Source organism: Heterocephalus glaber, unplaced genomic scaffold (genome assembly GCF_053883595.1).
Source record: "Heterocephalus glaber isolate CG9 unplaced genomic scaffold, H.glaber_assembly_v1.0 deba00000122, whole genome shotgun sequence".
Lineage (NCBI taxonomy): Eukaryota > Metazoa > Chordata > Mammalia > Rodentia > Bathyergidae > Heterocephalus > Heterocephalus glaber.
In genome coordinates, this window is record NW_028258138.1 from 62511873 (window position 1) to 62534584 (window position 22712).

At 36.5% G+C, this 22712-nt stretch overlaps 1 protein-coding gene across 6 annotated transcripts in view; it reads left to right on the forward strand.

The window, feature by feature from the left end:
- The window catches only part of Slc35a5 (solute carrier family 35 member A5), a 40473-nt gene extending 18074 nt beyond the window's left edge, over positions 1-22399 (forward strand). For all 6 annotated transcript variants that reach the window (XM_021263731.2, XM_004835726.3, XM_004835729.4 and 3 more), the window contains exons 6-7: positions 13191-13971; positions 20812-22399. In XM_021263731.2, coding sequence (XP_021119390.1) covers positions 13191-13971; positions 20812-20877 — 847 coding nt within the window. In that variant the 3' untranslated portion in view covers positions 20878-22399. The remainder of the gene's footprint in view (positions 1-13190; positions 13972-20811) is intronic.
- The last annotated feature ends 313 nt before the right edge of the window (positions 22400-22712 follow it).

Below are 22712 nucleotides of genomic sequence, written 5' to 3' on the forward strand. Positions count from 1 at the left end.
TTTAGTTGTGAAGTATAAAAATAATTCTGTAACTAGCAAGTTAAAGAGTGCTATTCCAAAAATATTTTGAACCGTTTCAAATCAACATGAAACTTACATTTCTTTTTTTTGTTTGTTTTCTGGAATTTTTTTATTGTATGAGATGTATCATGAGTTCACCTGTAAACTAGTCAAGGTTTGTGAATTTCAGGTGTTCCTGGTAGAGGAAACCCAGTTATATTGGAATTCCTAAAGTTTAAATTATATCTGAATCTTTGTCTACACAGAGTTTGATTCCATTTTTTTCTCATAATTTTTTTCTTTCCCTTCTTCCCTTTCCCCTCCACCATCCCCAAACCCTTGGACCTTTTCTTATTTCAAATTATCAATTATGCATTTTAGTCATTTTCATCCTTATTTACACTTTCAATTTCTCACGGAGTGGGTGAAGGGTGCACAGGTAATGGGAGTAAAAATAAAAACCAAGATGCATCATGTTCTGGTACAAACACCCAATGATGAATGCAAATGTATTTTGTACCTAAAATGTACCAATAAATATATATATTTTAAAAAATAAATAAATTATATCTGAATCTTTAGAAGCAGCTTGCAAACAGTCTGACTAGTGTAGCTTTTTTTTTTTACCACATCTTCACATCTAGTTTAGCTAGATATTTATATTTATTGGTTCTGTGTGGAGCTTGGGAATTGGTAGTTTTTAAGAACTTCCAAATGATTCTATTCTGAAGTCAGTATTGATAACCACTTAATTAGGTGAAGAAAAATCCTAGTTTAGTTTTCCAGGTCAGCTGTTTTCTCCAGGGAAGTTTCCAAATTAAAAGGCATTCCCTGATTTCTTGCTCAACACTTTCTGTGTATTTAACATTGCTGTTCTCTTCTTTCACTTACTGAGCTCTTATTATCTGCCAGGTGTTTATATTATCTTGCTTAATCTGCACCAAAATATCACTTAGTACATTCTGAAAGTTGGATATAGAAAGATTAAATAACTTGGTCTTGATAATTTAGTAAGTGGTAGTGAGACAATTCAAAGAAGTTCTGTTTGAATACAGCTTTGATATTATTGATCACTGCTTTGATGTCTGTCATGAGGAGTTTTGATAGCAGACTGAAAAAAAGAGAATTACATGTTTTCTTCTCTCTAATTGCTGCAGTAGAATGATGTTGATCAGCAAATAGGTTGTTCTCAGGTGTTTTCTTACAACTTTGTGGGATTAAAGGAAACTTACATTTCTTTGTAGTCAGTTTTTTTCCTATAAAGCATGTAAGAAATAATGTTTTTATGTTGATTCCTATTATAAAATTAGAGATGCAGATCCATGAAGAGACAAAGTTGGTTTCAAGACAACACAATTATTTATTAAAGAAATAAAACTCTTATAATATAGTCAGGTTTTTTTCTATGAAATAATTCATAAGTATTACTGCAAAATTACATTAAATTAAAACTGACTTTACCAGAGTGGAAATGTGATGTATACATTACCTGAGTTAAAATTGGTTAATAGTTTCAGCTGTGCATTATAGTAAATCCAGTTAAATTTTAAACATTTAATGAATTATTAAAAACTTAGTTCTTAGTATAACCAAATGCAAATCTATATATACTATAAATTTTAAATGTTTAGTTTTGCTTTTGCTAATTGTGAGTTATATTTTACCAATTTTAATAATAATAAATATATGATCTAAAGTTTAAATTTTTTTCAGATACTTTTCCTCTTATTTCAGAGCAATTTGATTCTTGTTTGTTATATTGTTAACATCTAATGAATCCTTGAAAATTATTATACTGAAGAACAAAAACTCCATTTTTATTATTTTTGTAATTATATACTTGTTTCTAGAGTTTCTAAGTTTTAACTGATTAAGAAATCAGCATTGAAGTGTCTGAATTATAAAGCTAAAATAAGGTACTAGTAAATCTAATATTGTCTTTCATAAGAATGCTTTTTTATTAGTACATGTTTGTAGTTCATAGTGTTTACATTCCTTGTGAGGTGTTGATACATGTAGATACTATATCTTCATTCCTTTTTTCATTCCCTTTCCTTTCCCCTTTCTCCCTTTCCCTCCATCTTTTGATCCCTTTCCCTTTTGAGAAAGATCTGTCTCCCTACTTCCTATTTTCTTTTAGTCTTCTCTTTATAGGTATTTATACTTTGGGTTTCTCATGTAAGAGAAATCATATGATATTTAAGCTTGTGTTAACATTATTTTACTTAACATTATGGTTTCAAGGTGCAAATGACTCCAGTTTTTCTTTCTGTATTGCAGAGTACTACTCCGTTGTGTGTAAATACCACATTTTCTTTATCCATTTATCTGTTGATGGACAGACAACTTCCAAAATTTAGCTATTATGAAACAGGGATGTGCTTGTATCACTGTAATATGATATCTTTAATACTTTTAGAAAGATACCTAGCTGAGTCAAATGGAATTTCTGGTTGTAATTTTTTGAGGAATCACCACACAGATTTCCATAGTGGTTGTAGTAGTTTACATTCCTTCCAACAATGTAGAAGGGTTCCATTTTCTCGTGTTCTCCAGCATTTGCTATTATTTGATTTATTGATATGGCCATTCCTTCTTGGGTAAAGTAGAATCTCAGTGTTGTTTTAAGTTGCATTTCTCTAATGGCTCTTGATATTGAGCTTTCCTTCATGTATTTATTGGCCATTTGCATTTCTTCCATGAAGTGTCTATTCATATTTACTTACCCATTTTTTGATTGGGTCTTTTATTTTGAGGTGGGCCTAATTTTTTATTTCTTTATATATTCTAGATATATATTCCAATGTCTGAGGAAGGGCTAGCAAAATTTTCTTTCCATTCTGTACGTTGTCTTTTCACTCTGGTTTTTTTTTGTTGTTGTTTTTATTTTGAAGTTTTGGGGTTTTTTTGCTATGCTTTTTTATTTTATATGATTCCGTTTGTTGATTCTCAGTACTGTTTTCTGTGCAACTGGTATCCTTTGCAGAAAGTCCTTAACTACAGCTATGACTTCAAGTTTTACCTACTTTATCTTCCAGTAGGTTCTGTTTTAACATTTAGTTTACTTCGTGGTGAGAGATGTGTGTCAATATTCAATCTTGTGCTTGTGGATAGCCTGTTTTCCCAGCACCATTTATTAAAGAGGCTTTTTTTCCTTCAGTGTTTGTTTTTGGCCCCTTTGTCAAAGATCAAATGTGGTTGGAATTGTTCCTGCATCCTCTATTCTTTCCCATTGATCCTCATGTCTGTTTTTGTGCTAGTACCATTATTGTTTTTATCATAGTAGCTTTGTAATACGTGTAACTTTAGGTCTGGGATTGAGATGTCTCCCACTTTGCTCTCTTTAACCCAGGATATTTTTTGCTGTTCTGGGTCTCATCTGGTTCCATATGAATTTGAGGATTATTTTCTCCAGTTCTGTGAAGAATGCTGTTGGAATTTTGATTGGAATTGCAGTAAATCTGTATATCAATACTGGTTTACTATATTTTTACTATGTACTATATTGGTATTTTTTACTATTTGGTTCTGCCTATCCAGGAACAAGGGATTTTTTTTTTTTAATTTTCTGACTCCTCTTTGATTTTCTTTTTTGGAATACTGTAGTTTTCATTGTAGAGGTCTTTCACTTCCTTGGTTAATTCTGAAGTATTTAATTACTCTTGGTGCTGTTGTGAATGTATTTTTTCCTAGTTTCTTTCTCAGTGGGTTCATTATTAGCATACAGAAATACTTTTGGTTTTTATGTGTTGATTTTGTATCCTGCTATATTCCTGAATTTGGTTATTAGTTCTGAGCGATATTGTGGATTGGGGGGGGGTTCTATATAGAGGATCATGTCATCTGCAAATAATGATAATTTGACTTCTTCCTTTCCTGTACATATCTCCTTTATATCTTTCTCTTGCCTAATTGCTCTTGCTAATGTTTCAAGTACTATGTTGAACAGGAGTGGTGATAGTGGATATCTTTGTCTTGTTCCTGATTTTAGAGGGAAAGCTTTCAGTTTTTCCCCATTTAGTATGATATGGACAGTCAGTTTGTCATATATGGATTTTATCAGATTGAGATGAGGTTCTTCTGTACCTGTTTTCTTCAGTATTTTTATCATGAAATCATGTTAGATTTTGTGAAAGGCTTTTTCTGTGTCTATGGGGATGATCATGTGATTTTCATCCTTCTCTTTATGAGATGTATGACATCTATTGATACGTGTATGTCGAACCATTCTTGCATACGTAAAATGAAACTTACTTGGTCATCATGTATGATCTTTTTAATGATTCATTGCCTTCCATTTGGTAATATCTTGTTGAGGATTTGTGTATTTATATTCATTAAAGAGATTGGCCTATAATATACTCTTTTTTGGTTGGAACCTTGTCTGGTTTTGGGATCAGTAATGGTAGCTTCTAGGAATGACTTTAGGAGTACTCCTTCTCTTTCAAAATCATTTAAAAAACTTGAGGATATTAGTGTTAGAATTTCCCTGAAATTTTTGTGGAATTCAGCAGTGATCCCATCTGGGCCTGAGCTTTTCTTCTCATTTGGTAGCTTATTTATTACTACTTCATTTGCCTGCGACTGGATTATTCAAGGTTTTTAAATCTTCTTGGTTCAGTTTTGGCAATTCATACGTATCTGGGAATGTATCCATTTCTTCTGAATTGTTCGGTTTATTGGCATACAGGTTTGCAAAATAGCTGTTAATGATGTTGTTTATTTCAGCTGTGACTGTTGTGATTTTTCCCTTTTTTTATTTCTAATTGCATGGATTGGGGTCTTTGGTTTTTTTGTTAGGTTGGCTAAGGGTTTGTTTTTTGTTTATTCCTTAGAAGAACCAACTCTTCATTCATTAATTCTTTGGTTTTGTTTTTTGTTTCTTTTGGGTCTCAATTTCATTGATTTCTGTTCTGATCTTATAATTTGCTTCCGTGTGCTAGCTTTGAGTTTGGATTGTTCTTGTTTTTCTAGGACCTTGAGGTGTATCATTAGGTTACTTGGCCTTGCTTTGTTTTTGTGATATGGGCATTTACAGCTATTCCCTCTTAGGACTGCTTTCATAGTGTCCCATAAATTCTGGAATGTTGTTCTGGCATTATCATTTACTTCTAGAAACTGTCTTACTTCTTTGATTTCTGTACTCCGTTGTTTAATTAAGAGTGTACTGTTTAGTTTCTATGCATTTGCATAATTTCTGTGTTTTCCTTTGCTCTTTATTTCTAACTTCATTGTGCATTGCTCTGATAATATGCCTGGTTTAATTTATATTATTTTACATTTACTTAAGCTTGCTTTTGCTAATATCTGGTCTGTTTTCAAGAAAGTTCTGTGTGCTGCTGAATAGAATGTGTATTCTGTTGTTGTTGGATAGAACACTTTGCAGATTATCTTATGTCCATTTGTTCACAGATTTTGTTCAATTATGACATTTCTTTGTAGATGTTATTTTGTCTCATTGGTCAATTTGTGATAGTGGGGTATTGAGGTTCCCCACTATAATTGTGTTTATGTTTATCTGACCTTTTATGTCCTGTAGTACTTGTTTTATGAAATTGGGTATGCCATTCATTGTTCACTGCCTATGTTAATAATTGTTATCTCTTTCTGTTGAATTTTTTTCCTCTTTGCCTCATTTGATCAGTTTTCACTTGAAGTCTGCTTTGTCTGAAAATAGGATAGCTTCATCTGTCTTCTTTTTTTGGAGTTGGAGGAGGGGTTCCTTTTGCATGGAATATTGTTTTCTATCCTTTGATCTTTAGTCTGTGAGTTTCTTTTGGTGTTAGTTGTGCTTCTTGTATACAGCATCGCGTTAGATTTTGTTTCTTGATCCATTCTGCCAGTCCGTGTCTTTTGGTTGGGGAATTGAGATCATTCACATTGAGAGTTATTGGTGATAGATATTGACTTATTCTGCCCTGTTTTCCTGTTATTGAGTCCCTATCTTTCCCTTCTACTTAACTGCTCACCCTACCTCATGTATTCACTTTTATTGGCTTCTCCCATTTTCACTCGCCTGATTGATCTTTATTTAAAATTTTTTTTGCACTTTATTAAATTCTTTTATTGGTACATTGTAGGTATACAACACAATTACATTTCTCATTGGGAATTGTACCTTTACATACTGCATCTTGGTTCTTATTTTTTCCCCATTCCTAGCCCTCCCTTCATGCCCTCCACCCTTCCCTGTTTACAAAGACTTTGTTTCCATTTTTTCCATTTCTCAGCATTTTTCCTTTCCCTTCTTTCCTTTCCCCTGCCCCTCCCACTACCCCTACCCCTTTGGACCTTTTCTTCCTATTTTACATTTTCGATTATTCATTCTAATCATTGGTACATTTTAGGTATACAATATAATGACATTCATCATTGGAAATTTGCACCTTTACATAGTCTCTCTTGGTTCTTATTTTTCACCCTTGCCCAGCCCTCCCTTTAACCCCTCCAGTCCTCCCTATTTACAAAGATTTTGTTCCTAGTTTTCCATTTTCTCATATTAATCCCATTCCCTTCTATCCTTTCCCTTAGCCCTCCCATTTCCTTCCCCTTTGCCCCTTTTCTTCCTGTTTCACATTACCTATTATACATTCAGTCCTTATTTATCCTTTCAGTTTCTCACATCAGAGAAACTATTCGGAATTTATTAATGTGTGTCCTATTTATTTCACTTAAGAGTATCACCTCAATGTGCATCCACTTAGCTATAAATGTCTCTAATTTCTCATTTTTTATGGCTGAGTAGTACTCCATTTTATAAAAAAACCACATTTTCTTTATCCAGTGTCCCGTTGATGGGCATTTGGGCTGTTTCCAAGTTTTAGCTATTACAAACTACGCTGCTATGAACATGGGCGCACATATATCACTGTGGTATGATTCTTTTAATTCTTTGGGGAAGATCCCCAGCAGTGGAATAGCAGGGTCAAATGGGACTTCCAGTCCTAGTTCTTTGAGGTATCTCCATACTGGTTACCACAGTGATTGCACCAGTCTACACTCCCACCAGCAGTGGAGCAGTGTTCCTCTTTCCCCACAGCCCCACCAGCATTGCTTATTGGTTGATTTCATGATAGCAGCCATTGTTTCTGGAGTGAAGTGGAATCTCAGAGTTGTTTTCATTTGCATCTCTTGAATGATGAGTGATGTTGAACATTTTTTCATGTATTTATTTGCTATTTCTACTTTTTTGCCTGAGAAATGTCTGTTCATTTCAGATGCCCATTTTTGGATTGGGTCTTTAAATTTGGGAGGTCAGATCTTTTTAAGTTCTTTATAGATTTGAGATACTAGACCTTTGTCTGAGGAAGAGCAGATGAAGATTTTTTCCCACATTGTGGGTTGTCTCTTCACACTGCTGGTGGTTTCTCTTGCTGTGCAGAATCCTTTTAATAAGAAGAGATCCCACTTGTTGATTGTTTGTGCTAGTTCACGGGCAACTGAGGTTTTGTTCATAAAATCTTTTCCTACACTGATGTCTTCAAGGGTTCTACCTAACCTCTGTTCCAACTGGTTCAGAGTTTCTATTTTAATATTTAGATCTTTAATCCATTTTGATTTTAGTTTAGTGCGCAGTGAGAGATATAGGTCTAGTTTGAATCTTTGGCAAGTTGAAGCCCAATTTTTCCAGCACCATTTATAAAAGAGGCTATCTTTCCTCCAGTGAGGGTGTTTGGCTCCTTTATCAAAGATGAGATGGCTGACGGTGTCTGGCGTTGTTTCTGCATCTTCTGATCTGTTCCACTGGTCCTCAAGTCTGTTTCTTTGCCAGTACCATGCTGTTTTTATCACGGTAGCTTTGTGGTATAGTTGCAGGTTGGGGATTGTGATACCCCTTGCCATGTCTCTGTTACCTAGAATTGCTTTTGCTATTCTGGGTCTCTTCTTGTTCCAAATGAATTTTTGGATTGTTTTCTCAAGGTCTGTGAAGTATGCTTCTGGGATCTCAATTGGAATTGCATTAAATCTATATAGCAGTTTTGGAGGTATGGCCATTTTCACTATATTAATCCTTCCTACCCAGGAGCAGGGGATATCTTCCCATTTTCTGATATCATCTTCAATCTCTCTTTTCAGAGTGCCATAGTTTTCAGAGAAGAGGTCTTTGATTTCTTTCGTTAGGATGATTCCTAGGTATTTCAGTTTTTTGGATGCTATTGTGAAAGGAATTGTTTCCCATATTTCTCTCTCAGTGAGTCTGTTGATCGAGTAGAGGAAAGCTATTGATTTTTGTGTGTTGACCTTGTAACCAGCTACTTGACTGAATTTGGTTATTAAGTCTAGAAGACTTTTGGTGGAATTCTTGGGGTCTTCTATATAGAGTATCATGTCATCTGCAAATAATGACAATTTGACTTCTTCATTTCCTATCTTTATTCCTTTTATTTCTTTCTCTTGTGTAATTGCCATGGCTAATGTTTCCAGAACTGTATTGAACAAGAGTGGTGATAGTGGACATCCTTGTCTTGTTCCTGATTTTAGTGTGAAGGATTTCAGTTTTTGACCATTTAGTATGATATTGGCTGTTGGTTTTTCATAGATGGCTTCTATCAGTTTGAGGTAGAGACCATCTATTCCAAGTTTTTGTAGGGTTTTTATCATAACTGAATGTTGGATTTTGTCAAATGCTTTTTCTGCGTCTATGGAGATAATCATACGGTTTTTGTCTTTGGCTCTATTGATATAGTGTATTACATTGATTGATTTGCGTATATTGAACCATCCCTGCATCCCTGGGATGAATCCCACTTGATCAGGGTGTATGATCTTCTTGATGATCTTCTGCATTCTGTTTGCCAGTATCTTATTAAGGGTTTTTGCATCTATGTTCATTAGTGAGATTGGCCTATAGTTCTCTTTTTCGGTTGGGTCTTTCTCTGCTTTGGGGATCAAGGTGAGGCTTGCTTCCAGGAATGAATTTGGGAGTATTGCTTCCCTTTCAATTTCATTGAAGAGTTTAAACAGTAGTGGCAGTAGTTCCTCTCTAAATGTCTTGTAGAATTCAGCAGTGAAGCCATCAGGGCCTGGGCTTTTCTTAGTTGATAAGTTTTTAATTACTTTTTCAATTTCATTGGTTGATATTGGGTTGTTCAGAATTTTTAGGTCTTCTTTGTTCAACTTTGGTAATTCATATGTATCTAGGAATCTGTCCATTTCTTCTGTGTTGTCCATCTTATTGGCGTATAGGTTCTGCAAGTAGGTATTGATGATCCTGTGGATTTGTGCTGGATCTGTTGTAATTTCACCCTTTTCATTCCTAATTGCATGGATTTGGGCCTTTTCTTTCCTTTTTCTGACAAGGTTGGCTAAAAGCTTGTCAATTTTGTTGATTCTTTCGAAGAACCAACTCTTGGCTTCATTGATTTTTTTGTATCGTTCTCTTAGTCTCCATTGCATTGATTTCTCCTCTGATCTTTACAATTTCCTCCCTTGTATGAGCTTTGGGGTTGTCCTACTCTTCTTTTTCTAGAAGCTTGAGGTTCAGCATCAGGTTGTTTAATTGGGCTCATTCTGTTTTCCTAATTGCGTATTCACTTCTATGAATTTCCCTCATAAGACTGCTTTCATTGTGTCCCATAGATTCCGATATGTTGTATTGTCATTGTCATTTAATTGAAGGAACTGCCTGATTTCTTCTTTAATTTCCTCTGTGACCCATTGGTTATTCAGAAGTGTGTTGTTCAATTTCCACATGTTTATGAAATTTTTTGAGTTTCTTTTGCTATGGATCTCCAATTTCATCGCACTATGGTCTGATAATATACAGGGGCTAACTTCAATTCCTTTGCACTTACTTAAACATGTTCTATGTGTGAGTATGTGGTCTATTTTTGAGAATGACCCATGTGCAGCTGAGAAGAATGTGTCTTCTGATTTTGTGGGGTGGAAGACTCTGTAAACATCTGTTAAGTTCATTTGTTCAAGAGTTCGATTGAGTTCTAGTATTTCATTACTTATTTTTAGTCTAGTTGATCTATCTATTTGTGACAGTGGGGTGTTGAGGTCCCCCACTACAATTGTATTAATGCATATGTGACTTTTCATGTCTGTTAGTATTTGTTTTATATAGTTGGGTGCACGAGTGTTTGGTGCATATATATTTATGATTGTCATCTCTTCCTTTTGGATTGTTCCCTTTACAAGGATGTAGTGTCCTTCTTTGTCTCTCTTAATCAGTGTTGGTTTGAAATCTACTTGATCTGCAAAGCTGATAGCTACTCCTGCTTTTTTTCAGTTTCCTATCATATGGAATATTGTTTTCCACCCTTTAACTTTCAGTCTCTGAGTTTCCTTTTGAATTAAGTGTGTTTCTTGTATGCAGCATATTGTTGGATTTTGCTTCTTGACCCATTCTGCCAGTCTATTTCTTTTGATTGGTGAATTGAGACCATTAACATTGATGGTTATAACTGAAACGTTTTGACTTGTCATTGCCATGACTTTTTCTCTTTGTTGGGTTCTCCCCCTTTACATTTAATTTCTTGTCATGCCAGATGGGTTCATTCTGCTTTGCTTCCTGGGGTTGTGATCCTCAATATATGTTCCTAGGATATTGTGTAAAATTCTTTGGAGTGCTGTTTTGGTATTCACGAAGTTCCTAAGGTACTCTTTGTCATGAAAGTATCTTATTTCTCCATCCATTTTGAAAGATAGTTTTGCAGGGTACATCAATCTGGGTTGGAGGCTGTTTTCTTTTAGGGCTTGGAGGCTGTTTTCTTTTAGGGCTTGGAATATGTCACTCCAAGCTCTTCTTGCCTTGATGGTTTGTGTTGAGAAGTCTGCTGTGATTCTGATGGGCTTTCCTTTGTATGTGATTTGTTTCTTTTCTCTGACTGCTTGGAGAACTTTGTTCTTCCGTTGTGTTTCTGGAATCTTAACAATTATATGCCTATGTGTAGATTTTCTTTGATCAAGGCTATTTGGAGTCCTATATGCCTCACTTATCTGTATGTCAAGCTCTTTTCCCCTGCTTGGGAAGTTTTCTGCCATTATTTCTGTGAAGAGATTTTTTATGTCATCTCCACTCTCTCCTGATTCTTCATTGAGCCCAATCAGTCTTATGTTATTCTTCTTTGCATCATCTAGCAGCTGCTGGGTTGATTTCTCATGTTTCCTTATAATTTTGAAGCAATTTTTCTTTTCCTGGTCACTAATTGCAATCTTATCTTCTGTATCTGAAATTCTGTCCTCACATTGGCTCATTCTGCTGTGTAGACTTTCAGTGGAGTTTTTCATGTCCTGAAAATCTATTTGCATCTGTTTTATGGATTCCATTTGTTTCTTATGTTGGTATTCCATCATGTTCCTGAGCTCCTCTCTAGATTTATTAATCATGTCTTGCACTAGGGGCACAATTTCTCCTGTTATCTGAGAAATTATTTCTGATTTCATTTTTTCCGGATCCCCATTTGTTGCCAGTTCAGTGGGTCCAGGTGGTTGAGTATCACAGTGTTCCATGTCATTTCCCTTTGGGGTTGCTGTAGGTGATCTGGAAGTCTGGTTTTGAGACTTATTTACGTGTTTTCTCATTTCGACTGTGGCGGGGGGCTGTTAGCGCCTGCACGGATTACCTCCTCTGAGCTGGGTGAGGTGGGACAGGGGCTGTGAGCAGCGGTAGGGATGGTGACCCAAAAGCTCTTTCCTGTGGGTATGGGAGCAGCGGGAGGGATGGTGGCGGGTAAGCCCCTTCGTCTGGACCAGGAGCAGTGGGATGGCGACTCAGAAGCTCCTACCTCTGGGCCGGAAGCAGTGGGAGGGATGGTGGCCCGGAATCCCCTTCCTCTGGGGCAGGAGCAGCGGGACAGAAGGTGGCCCAAAAGCCCTTTCCTCTGGGCTGGGAGCAGCGGGAAGGATGGTGACCGGGAAGCCCCTTCCTCTGGACCAGGAGCAGTGGGACAATGGCTCAGAAGCCCCTACCTCTGGGCCGGGAACAGTGGGACTCAGTACCTTGGTCTGGTGGTCTGGTGTCCTCTGTGTCTTTGTAGTGTGGAACCAGGTGGCTGCCTGTCTGTAGCGGTGTGATTCAGCATCTTCCACTCGACTCAGGACCTCGGCAGGGCGTGCACAGACCTGCCTGTCTGCAGCGGGCTGATTCGGCCAGCGTGTTCTGTGGGACTCCCTGATTGATCTTTAAATGTCCAAATTTTTTTCTTTCCAGAGACCTCCCAGACTGCCCCAACCTGAAAGAGATACTCCTCTCTTCTGAATATTGTACATTCTTTTTACTTTTACATAGACACTTACTGCCCGGCTATATGACGAGCTGCCTTTTTACATAGGAAACTTCAATTTATTTTTCATCTTTCAATTCATGCTGTTTCCTCTTTGAAACAGTACCTGACTTCATTAAAATGTTCTTTCCTTAGTGTACTCCAGTTGTTCCATGTAGCACTTCTCACACATTCTGTCATAATTTCGTAGCTCTCTCCTTATTAAAGTATATAAATTCTCTCAAGAGGAAAATTGAGTCTTCTTTATGTCCCCATTTGCCAGCACACAGAAGCTACTTACTAATTTCTGTTGAACTGAATGAATCAGCAAAATGGAATAATATATATCCTCTGTATCTCACAACTGTATTGTTAAGCAAAATAAGTAAATACATAAGCTACTGTTAGAGCATTGAAATCTGAAAAAGTATCCAAAATACCATTTTTTCTTGCCTTATCAGTCAGCAGTTTATGGTATGCTGCTTTATGATTAGGCCTTTGATCCAGGAGCTAGCTTCCTCAAAAATTTGTCGGGCAAACCTGTGAAGCTTTGATTTTTTTCTGTAGGAGGAAATTAAACTATATAGAAGATTTTTGAAGCTCATCTACATTCTTTCTGGTTCTTGGAAACCAGCCTGAGAATCACTGCTGTAACACATTGTAGCACAATAAATAATTGTACCAGCAGGTCCAAGATAGCTGTAGAAATAGGGAAGAAGTTTAAATCTACAGGTTGAAAGAAAACCTAAAGAGAGGAGAAATGATGGAATGACTTTAAAAGACAGTTATAAAAATGAATAAAATGGCAAGTTTGGGACACAGAGGTACCACCAACTTTCCTGTGAACTTGAATTGTGGGGAAGGCTAACAAAAACTGGGTGTGGTTTATTCTACCAAGTACTCAAATTTCAGAATTTTCAGTAAAATGAGTTGATACGGGGAGGAAAAAGAATAAAATCTTGTATTTTTGTCTTTGGACAGGCAGCATCTAAACTGGATACAGTGGTCTTCCCTTCTGATTCTATTTTTTTCTATTGTGGCCCTAACTGCTGGGACTAAAACTTCACAGCATAACCTGGCAGGACATGGTTTTCATCATGATGCTTTCTTCAGCCCATCCAATTCCTGCCTTCATTTCAGAAGTGAATGTCCTGGAAAAAATTGCACAGCAAAGGAGTGGACTTTTCCTGAAGATAAATGGAATAATACCACAGCCAGAGTTTTTACTCACATCCGTCTTGGCTTGGGCCATATACTGATTATAGTACAGTGTTTTATTTCTTCAATGGCCAATATCTATAATGAAAAGATACTGAAGGAAAGGAATCATCTCACTGAAAGCATCTTCATACAGAACAGCAAACTCTATTTCTTTGGCATTCTTTTTAATGGGCTGACACTGGGCCTTCAGAACAGTAACCGTAATCAGATTAAGAACTGTGGATTTTTTTATGGTCACAATGTGTTTTCAGTAGCCCTTATTTTTGTAACTGCATTTCAGGGCCTTTCAGTGGCTTTCATTCTGAAGTTCCTGGATAATATGTTCCATGTCTTAATGGCCCAGGTTACCACTGTCATCATCACTGCAGTGTCTGTCCTGGTCTTTGACTTCAGGCCCTCCTTGGAGTTTTTCTTGGAAGCCCCTTCAGTCCTCCTTGCCATATTTATTTATAATGCCAGCAAACCTCAGAGTCTGGAATGTGCACATAGGCAAGAACGGATCCGAGATCTAAGTGGAAATCTTTGGGAGCGTTCGAGTGGGGTAAGTTTGTGAGAATTGTGAGAGGTTTGTTATTCCCAAATTCCAAGCAAGGAAAAAAAGATTAGCATTGATTTATCAAAGAATGTGCTAGATCTCTTTGGCTTTTAAAAATCTATCAGAAGATACTCAATGGACATGATAAATGCTGTCCAGGGTAGAGAAAAAGTTTAAGTCACAGCCCCTCAAGAATTTTATGCATTAATTGTATCATAGACTATTACAGAATGACAGACCGAGAAGACAACTCAGATTATTTTGTCAGTCCCCCAAATTTTGTGACTAAAGAAACGGGATAGCACACAGGCACTAAGTAAAAGAACTGATACTAGACTCATGATATTTGTCTCTAGTCCCCTGATCTTTTCACTACACAATAGTTGGAAAAGTAAGTCTCATTTGTAAAAGAAGTTGATATTTCACATTGGTAAGTCTTGTTAAATGGAAAACTTGGCCTGTGAATTCTCCCCATAGTTAGTTAGTTATTTTCTTTTTTTTCCCCTTCCCCTGCCCTCCTTTCAACCCCTCCATCCCTCCCTATTTGCAAAGACTTTGTTTCCATTTTTTCATTTTCTCATATTGATTCCATAACCTTTCCATTTCCCTACTATGCCCACTTCCCCTTCCCCTTTGCCCCTTTTCCTATTTCACATTATCTATTATACCTTTTAGTCCTTACTTACACTTCCCGTTTCTCACCCTAGAGAAATTATTTGGTATTTACACATGTGTGTCCTATTTATTTCACTTAAGAGTACTGCCTCAATGTACTTCCATTTAGCTATAAATGTCTCTGAATTTCTCAATTTTTATGGCCGAGTAGTACTCCATTTTATGAAAAAAAAAACACATTTTCTTTATCCAGTCTCCAGTTGATGGGCATTTGGGCTGCTTCCAAGTTTTAGCTATTACGAATTGTGCTGCTGTGAACATGGGTGCATATATATCACTGTGGTATGATTCTTTTAATTCTTTGGGAAAGATACCCAGCAAGGGAATAGCGGGGTCAAATGGGACTTCCAGTCCTAGTTCTTTGAGGTATCTCCATACTGATTTCCACAGTGGTTGCACCAGTCTACACTCCCACCAGCAGTGGAGTAGGGTTCCTCTTTCCCCACAGCCCTGCCAGCATTTGTTACTGGTTGATTTCATGATAGCAGCCATTCTTTCTGGGGTGAGGTGGAATCTCAGTGTTGTTTGCATTTGGAGCTCTCGAATGACCAGTGCTGTTGAACATTTTTTCATGTGTTTCTTTTGCTATTTCTACTTCTTTGTCTGAGAAATGTCTGTTCATTTCAGATGCCCATTTTCGGATTGGGTCTTTAAGTTTGGGAGGTCTGGTTGTTTTAAGTTCTTTATAGATTCCAGATAGTAGACCTTGTCTGAGGAACAGCAGGTGAAGATTTTTTTCCCACGTTGTGTGTTGTCTCTTCAGACTGTTGGTGGTTTCTCTTGCTGTGCAGAAGCTTTTTAATAAAAAGAGATCCCACTTGTTGATTGTTTGTGCTAGTTCATAGGCAACTAGGATTTTGTTCATAAAATCTTTTCCTACACCGATGTCTTCAAGACTTCTACCTAACTTCTGTTCCAGCCAATTCAGAGTTTCTATTTTAATATTTAGATCTTTAATCCATTTCTATTTTAGTTGAGTGGATGGTTAGAGATATAGATCTAGTTTTAATCTTTGGCAATTTGAAACCCAATTTTTCCAGCGCCATTTATTAAAGAGGCTATCTTTCCTCCAGTGAGGGTGTTCGGCTCCTTTATCAAAGTTGAGATGGCTGAGTGTGTCTGGAGTTGATTCGCCATCTTCTAATCTGTTCCACTGTTTCTTTGCCAGTACTATGCTGTTTTTATCACACTAGCTTTGTAGTATAGTTTCAAGTTGGGGATTGTGATACCCCCTGCCATGTCTCTGTTACCTAGAATTGCTTTTGCTACTCTGGGTCTCTTCTTGTTCCAAATGAATTTTTGGATTGTTTTCTCAAAGTCCGTGAAGTATGGTGCTGGGATTTCAATTGGGATTGCATTGAATCTATACAGCATTTATGGAAGTATGGCCATTTTCACTATGTTGATCCTTCCTACCCAGGAGTAGGGGATATCTTCCCATTTTCTGATATCATCTTCAATCTCTCTTTTCAGAGTGCTATAGTTTTCAGAGAAGAGTTCTTTGATTTCTTTCGTTAGGTTGATTCCTAAATATTTCAGTTTTTTGGATGCTATTGTGAAAGGAATTGTTTCCCATATTTCTCTCTCAGTGAGTCTGTTGATCGAGTAAAGGAAAGCTATTGATTTTTGTGTGTTGACCTTGTAACCAGCTACTTGACTGAATTTGGTTGTTAAGTCTAGAAGACTTTTGGTGGAGTTCTTGGGGTCTTCTATGTAGAGTATCATGTCATCTGCAAATAATGACAGTTTGACTTCTTCATTTCCTATCTTCATTTCTTTTATTTGTTTCTCTTGTCTAATTGTCGTGGCTTATGTTTCCAAATCTGTATTGAACATGAGTGGTGATAGTGGACATCCTTGTCTTGTTCTTGATTTTAGTGTGAAGCACTTTTTGACCATTTAGTATGATATTGGCTGTTGGCTTTTCATAGATGACTTTTATCAGATTGGGGTAGAGACCATCTATTCCAATTTTTTATAGGATTTTTATCATAAATGCATGTTGGATTTTGTCAAATCCTTTTTTCTGCATCTATTGAGATGATCATATGGTTTTTATCCGTGACTCTATTGATACAGTTTATTACATTGATTTGTGTATATTGAACCATCCCTGCATCCCTGGGATGAATCTCACTTAGCCAGGGTGTATGATCTTCTTGATGATCTTCTACATTCTACTTGCCAGTATCTTATGGATTTTTGCATCTATGTTCATTAATGAGATTGGCCTATAGTTCTCTGTTTTGGGGTCTTTTTTGGATCTACTTTGGGGATCAAGGCGATGCTTGCTTCTAGGAATGAATTCAGGAGTATTCCTTGCCTTTCCATTTCATTGAAGAGTTTAAACGGTAGTGGCAGTAGGTCCTCTCTAAATGTCTTGTAGAATTAAGCAGCGAAGCCATCAGGACCTGAGCTTTTCTTAGTTGGTAAGTTTTTAATTACTTTTCAGTTTCATTGATTGATATTGGGTCATTTAGAATTTTTAGGTCTTCTTTGTTCAACTTTGGTAATTCATACTTATCTAGGAATCTGTCCATTTCTTCTGCATTTTCCATCTTATTGATGTATAGGTTCTCGCAGTAGGTATTGATGATCCTCTGGATTTCTGCTGGCTCCATTGTAATTTCTTCTTTTCATTCCCAATTGCATGGATTTGAGCCTTTTCTTTGCTTATTCTGATAAGGTTGGCTAAGGGTTTGTCAATTTTGTTGATTCTTTCGAAGAACCAACTCTTGGCTTCATTGATTTTTTTTTTTTTTGTATTGTTCTGTCTCCATTGAATTGATTTCTTCTCTGATCTTTAAAATTTCCTCTCTTGTATGCTCTTTGGGTTTGTCCTGCTCTTTTTTTTCTGGAAGCTTGAGGTTCAGCATGAGATTGTTTAATTGGCCTCACTCTGTTTTCCTAATATGATTATTCACTGCTATGAATTTCCCTCGTAAGACTGCTTTCATTGTGTCCCATAGATTCCGATGTTATATTGTCATTGTCATTTAACTGAAAGAACTGTCTGATTTCTTCTTTAATTTCCTCTGTGACCCATTGGTTTTTCAGAAGTGTGCTGTTCAATTTCCATGTATTTGTGAAATTCTTGTGGTTTATTTTGTTTTTGATCTCCAGTTTCATCACACTATGGTATAATATACAAGGGATAACTTCATTTCCTTTGCATTTACTTAAACATGTTCCATGAGTGAGTATGATGTCTGTTTTGGAGAACAACCCCTGTGCAGCTGAAAAGAATGTGTATTCTGATTTTGCGGGGTGGAACACTCTGTAAACATCTGTTAAGTTCATTTGTTCAAGAGTTCTATTGAGTTCTAGTATTTCATTACTAATTTTTTGTCTAGTTGATCTATCTATTTGTGACAGTGGGGTATTGAGGTCCCACACTACTATTGTATTAGTGCATATACAACTTTTCATGTCCGTTAGTATTTGTTTTATATAGTTGGGCGCACGAGTGTTTGGTGCATATATATTTAGGATTGTCATCTCTCCCTGTTGGATTGTTCCCTTTACAAGGATGTAGTGTCCTTCTTTGTCTCTCCTCATCAGTGTTGGTTTGAAATCCACTTGATCTGCAAAGAGGATAGCTACTCCTGCTTTTGTTTTGGGTTTCCATCACATGGAGTATTGTTTTCCACCCTTTAACTTTCAGTCTATGAGTTTCCTTTTTAATTGTGTTTCTTGTAGCAGCATCTTGTTGGCTCTTGCTTCTAGACCCATTTTGCCAGTCTATTTCTTTTGATTGGTGAGTTGAGACCATTAACATTTATGGTTATAGCTTATATGTATTGACATCATTATCATGACTTTCTTTTTGTTGGATTCTTCCCCTTTACATTTAATTTCTTGTCACGCCCGATGGATTCATTCTTCTGTGCTTCCTGGGGTTGTAATCCTCATTGTTTGTTCCTAGGATATTATGTAAAATTTTTTGGAGTGCTGGTTGGTATTCATGAAGTTCCTAAGGTGCTCTTTGTCATGAAAGTATGTTATTTCTCTATCAATTTTGAAAGATAGTTTTTCAGCTTACATCAGTCTGGGTTGGAGGCTGTTTTCGTTTAGGGTTTGGAATATGTCACTCTGAGCTCTTCTTGCCTTGAGGGTTTGCATTGAGAAGTCTGCTGTGATTCTGATGGGCTTTCCTTTGTATGTGATTTGTTTCTTTTCTCTAACTGCTTGTAGAACTTTGTTCTTCTGTTGGGTTTCTGGAATCTTAACAATTATATGCCTATGTGTAAATTTTTTGTGCTCATGGCTAGTTGGAGCCCGATATGCCTCACTTATCTGTATGTCAAGTTCTTTTCCCCTGCTTGGGAAGTTTTCTGCCATTACTTCTGTGAACAGTTTTTTTTATGTCATCTGCACTCTCCTTTTTCTTCGTTGACTCCTATCAGTCTTATGTTATTCTTCTTTGCCTTGTCTTCCACATGCTGGATTGATTTCTCATGGTCCCTTACAATTTTCAAGTAATTTGTCTTTTCCTTGTTACTAATTGCAATCTTATCTTCTATATCTGAAATTCTGTCCTCACATTGGCTCATTCTTCTGTGTAGACTTTCCATGGAGTTTTTTATCTCCTGGAAATCTGTTTGCATCTGTTTTATGGATTCCATTTGTTTCCTATCTTGGGATTCCATCATGTTCCTCAGCTCTTCTCTAGATTTATCAATCATTTTTTTGCACTATGAGCACAGTCTCTGATTTTATCTGTGAAATTATTTCTGATTTCATTTTTTCCAGATCCTCTGTTATTGCCAGTTCAGGGAGTCCAGGTGGCTCAGCATCAGATTGTTCCATCTCATTTCCCTTTCGGGTTGCTATAGGTGATGTGGAAGTCTGGTTTCGAGACTTATTTCCATGTTTTCTCATTTTGACGGGGGAGGGGTGGGGTGGTTGCTGTTGGCGCCCCCGCGTGGCTCACCTCTTCTGGGCCGGGAGCAGAGCGGTGGAGAGGCGGCCTGGAGGCCCCTTCCTCTGGGCTGGGAGCAGTGGAAGGGTGGCCCAGAATTCCCTTCCTCTGCGCTGGGAGCTGTGGAACAGCGGCCAGGAGGCCCCTTTGTCTGTGTTGGGAGTGGTCCGTCTCCCCATAGTTATTTATGAACCACAAGATGGCAGAAGGGCAGAGTTTACTTCAGTAAGAAGGTAGTTTTCAAAAGGATCTTTGCAAGTAGGAGAAAAATATTTTCTAGAATAAAGCTTTATGCAGTTAATCTGAACATATGTCAGTTGCTTATAGTTGTTTAAGAAGCATCTTTCAATCATGTCATAAATAAATTAAAAAATGTCTTGGTAGCTGAGCTGAGTGTGGGGTTGAATGCCTGTACCACAGCACTTTGGAAAGCTGAGATAGGAAGATTAAAATTTAAGCCTGGTCTGGGCAACTTGGCAGGACCCTCTCTTAAAAAAAAAAAAGGCCTGCAGGGCCGAGGTTTTAGCTCAGTGGTTCCAGCACCTGCCTCACAAGCAAGCGCAAGGTTCTGAGTTCGATCCCCAGTACCAAAAAAAAAAAAAGGCCTGGGGATATAGCTCAGTGCCTTGAAGGCCCTGAATTCAGTCCCCAGTACTACTAAACTAAACTCAAAAGTAAAATAAAATATCTCTTGGAGATTCACTTAAGAAGTTAAATACATTTAAATGAAAAGTAGAATGAGATTTTCTAGTTGGCATTAGAGTTACAATTTTTATGAGTACACAAAATATGAATAATTTCACACAATGAACCTATTTCACTCTTTGGTGAAACCTGGTGATTTAGCCATAGTGTATATCCAGAATTCCTCTATTCTTTTCTGATGGGCTGAAAATTGCTCCAATTTTTAAGTAAAATAAAGTCAAATTATGTACACAAGCCTGGTTTAAGTTCATTTCTCCAGCCTGTAATCATTTCCCTTCAAGACCAGCAGATGGTGTTGTTTACTTTGCTCATGTTAGCTTTGAATAAAGCCTGGATTGTTTCATTTTTTAATCATCTTATTATACTTCTAAAATTAGCCTACCAAGTATTTATTTAATTTGGCTAGATTACACTTACAATTTAATGAAATGAAACCCATGATTTAATGAATACATGCATTTCATAAGCCTGCCCCTTAGTTAACAGTTAAAATGTGGCTTTTCTAATTTTTAAATTAATTACTTATTTCATATGTTTTCTTTTAGGATGGAGAGGAACTGGAAAGACTTACCAAACCCAAGAGTGATGAGTCAGATGAAGACACTTTTTAAACTGGTGCCAAAATAGTTGGCAGCTCTCATAAACCAACATTTGTAATATTTATCTTTTCACTTTGATAAACCAAGGATGTTTTAAAGCATAATACTGTAAAACATTTCTAATATTTATCCTTTCACATTGGTAAACCAAGGATGTTTCTTCTAAAGCATAATACTCTACATATATCTGACCACTCCCTAAATGGTTCCATTCAAGGTTTAGAGTACACAAAGGGTGACAAATTTCTAAGGAATTGACACAGAGATAACATAGAGATTATTAATAGCTCAGTACTTGAGAAGTCAACAAGATAATTTGCAGATTATTGTCCTTGTCCTCATTGGTTCCAAAAGACTTGCAGTAATCATGTTAGTTAGGCCTTATAATTATATAAATAGAGATTCATTTGCAAGCTATTCATAATTATGTGGTTCTAGGCTTCATGCCACAATCTTCCCTTTTTATCATTATGAATATTATCTAGATTGTTCATCAAATGTTAAGGTCCTAGAGATTGTCATTTTGCAATTACAGGACAATAAAACTCCAAAAATTTTGACTGAAGGACCAAAATGTCTGCGTATGCCATAGATTTAGGGTAATATAGTCTATGTTAAATGTTTTGTGGAGGAAGGAATTTTTCAGAAACAAAATTTCAAAATTCATGGGAAATTTTATGTTTAGTTGTTATCTTTTGATGTCTTATATACAAATAAACTTCATGTAGATGAAAATGACCATAGTTACCACTTGTATTTTAAATCACTTTAGCTGGTATGGGTTTTTTTCCTCTTTAGTTTGTGTATCACAAAATACTGGATTATTATATTTTGGAAAAATAATAACAAGGCACTTTATTTGATTAGTTATTAGTTAAAGCTGGTGACAGTAATATATCTGAATTATATACTGTTCCCAAAGTCAGAGCACTGGTGTCACAGTCATACGAGATTGTTAGTGAAACTAATGCTTAAGAGTTACTTTTAAAAGGATCCTTTTGCAAATAAATGCTGACTTTTATATGAATAGTATTACTGTAATAGTACAAAGGCCAGTAGTCAATAAGTCACTTTACATTAATAGTTAACACTTATAAGTCCATGTATTTTTTAAGGTATTTTTGAATGCAACCAATGACTGTTAAGTAGCACAGTCAGGTGACAGATCATTTAAAATGAGAAAACACAGGCAGCCAGATAGTGATAGAAGAGCAGGCTTTAGCTGACAAGCCTATATGTTTACAAAGTCCTATGCTGTGTCAATTACAAGGTTTCATGCAGCCTACATATATGTTATCTTTTTTCCTGTAATTCTCATGCAGGTAATAATGTTATGTAATCCACCTGTGATATATAAAATAGAATATATAATGTTATATAATTCACCTGTGGTATATAGAATACTGTGACTCAAGTATTGGTAGAAATTTGTAATTAAAATAATTATTAAACGTATCTGTCATGTGAGGTGAGATGTGGAGTACTTTTAATTTCAAAAAGTGGAATGAGGCAAAAAAAAAAACTTAAAATTTTCTCTTTGAGTCGGTTTATTTATTTATTTACGTTATTATTTTTGCTATTGGGGATTGAGCCCTCATCCTCAGCCTTTTTTGTTTTTTAATTTTGAGACAAGGTCTTGCTAAGTTTCCTGGGCTGGGCTCAAATTTATGATCCTCCACCTTCCTGACTGCTGGGATCATAGGCCTACACCAACACACCTAGCAAGTCAGTCTTAACATCTAAGTACAGCAAACTGTTTGTCTTACTGTAGGTGTTCTTACCATTTATATGAAACAGATTTTATCTATTATAGCAATTCATTTTAAAGGTCAGGAATATAAAGTATA